At 61.3% G+C, this 1,939-nt stretch overlaps 1 protein-coding gene across 1 annotated transcript in view; it reads right to left on the reverse strand.

Moving 5' to 3' along the window:
- Nucleotides 1–725: 725 nt before the first annotated feature.
- Nucleotides 726–1,939, reverse strand: part of Galr3 (galanin receptor 3) — a 2,381-nt gene continuing 1,167 nt past the window's right edge. Inside the window, exon 2 of the mRNA XM_050165636.1 lies at nt 726–1,692. Coding sequence (XP_050021593.1) covers nt 945–1,692 — 748 coding nt within the window. The 3' untranslated portion in view covers nt 726–944. The remainder of the gene's footprint in view (nt 1,693–1,939) is intronic.

Here is a 1,939-nt window from a genome sequence, read left to right on the forward strand (position 1 = left end):
CCTACCATTTACAAAGGCTTCAGAAACAAAAGACAGAAATAAAGCAACGGTCAGCTGGGTGGTGGTGGCGCACGCCTTTAACCCCAGCACTTGGGAGGCAGGGGCAGATGGATCTCTGTGAGTTCGAGGCCAGCCTAGTCTACAGAGAGAGTGCCCGGGCAGGCTCCAAAACTACACAGAGAAACCCTGTCTCGAAAGACCAAATAAACAAACAAAATACAAATGGAAGCCTTAAGAAGCAAAGAAAGGCCATTGGGTAACAAGTGTTCGGCAGCCACGGATTTGGATCTAGCCTCTCCCTGTGTGACCTCTCTTGATCCTTGATTTCTACGTCTTTAAAATAAGATTAATCATATCTACCCTGCCTTACAAAGCTGTCTTGATGATTAAATATAGCACTCTGTGAGGTTACAGAGTAGCCAAGGAAAGACTTGTTAGTCCCTGCCTGAACAAGCCAGGAGTCTGGGGTGCCTGTCAGCCCAGCACTTGGGTAAGAGAAGAGAAGCGGGGGAAGAGTTGAAGTTCATCCTTGGCTACAGTAGGCAGTTCCAGGCCAGCCTAGACAACTTGAATCAGTCTCTGCCTGCCTCTCTCTCTCTCTCTCTCTCTCTCTCTCTCTCTCTCTCTCTCTCTCTCTCCCCAATGAAACAAAACAAAACACCTAGGTTATGGCTTGGGAGCAAAAAGGGGCAGTCAGAGGTAGTAGAAAAAAACAGGGCCTGGAAGGTGCAGGCTGGGTGAATGGGCTATTCTCCTGCCAGACTGGCTTTGGGACACTGTGTCTGGTTGGGTGGACCACACTTAACCGCCCAGGTGTCCTTTGGATTAGAGCTGCAACTCTGCCTCTGCTCTGCGGTGGAGCCAGGCCCTCTAGACGCTCCTCGGCGACACTGTGCCACCCAGGGAAGAGGACAGACAGCCGGCAGAGTCCAGGCTGGCAGGGTTTATTGCGCTCCCCGGGCGGACAGGGCTAGTCCAGTCTCTCCAGCGCGCAGGGCATCCCTTCTGGGTTCCATACTCCAACCGCGAGGCCTGGCGTCGCCGGGGTAACCTGCGGGCCCCGAATACGCTGGCTGGACACGACGGAGGGCGCGATGGGCGCGGTGGTGGCGGTGGCGGCGGCGGCCGCAGGGCCAGAGGCGGCGGAAGCGCGCGCGGAAGTGGCGCGAGGCGAGAGAGTAGACGAGCGGGTTGAGGCAGGAGTTGGCGTAGGCGAGGCAGTGGGAGGCCAGGCGGCAGGCGTAGGTGGCCGGGCTGAAGGCGAAGCGACCGTACCAGAAGCAGAGGATGAGCGCGTGGTGCGGGCCCCAGCACAGCGCATAGAGCGCCGCCACCGCCAGCATGGCTCGCCCCGCGCGGCCCGTCGCCCGTCTCCGCGCCTCGGCCACCGCCGCGCCCGCGGGACCTACGGCCGCCCACAGGAAGCACAGCGTGCGCCCGTAGGCCAGGCTCACCACGGCCACCGGCAGCAGGTAGCCGGCGGCGAAGGTGGCCACGTCGAGCGCGCGCCGCCGCGCGTCCTCCCAGGCGGGCACGCAGAGCTCGAGCGCGCCGTAGCGCACCGTGCCGTAGTAGCTGAGGTAGGGCGCCGAGAAGAGCGCCGCCAGCAGCCACACCAGCCCCACGGCGGCGCGCGCGTTGCGGGGTGTGCGCAGCGCCCGGGAGCGCAGCGGGTGGCGCACCGCCAGGTACCTGCGGGCCAGAGGGCGCGCGGTCAGGAGGGTGGGGGCCTCCTGCGCGCGGCCGCCCCGCACCTGCCTTAATTTCCCCATCCCACTCCCCTTGCCTGGCATCTAGCAGGGGCCCAAAGATTCACCCAAGGTCATTGGTTAGGGAGTTTTTGAGACAAGGAAGCAGTTGTGAGTGCAATGTGGGCCTTAACATCTGAAGAATGCATTTGGAGTTTCTCATTTCTCCCTCCCTCCCTCCCTCCCTCCCT

The sequence above is a fragment of the Alexandromys fortis genome, unplaced genomic scaffold (assembly GCF_014885135.2).
Source record: "Alexandromys fortis isolate MF-2015 unplaced genomic scaffold, M_Fortis_MF-2015_v1.1 scaffold_157, whole genome shotgun sequence".
Lineage (NCBI taxonomy): Eukaryota > Metazoa > Chordata > Mammalia > Rodentia > Cricetidae > Alexandromys > Alexandromys fortis.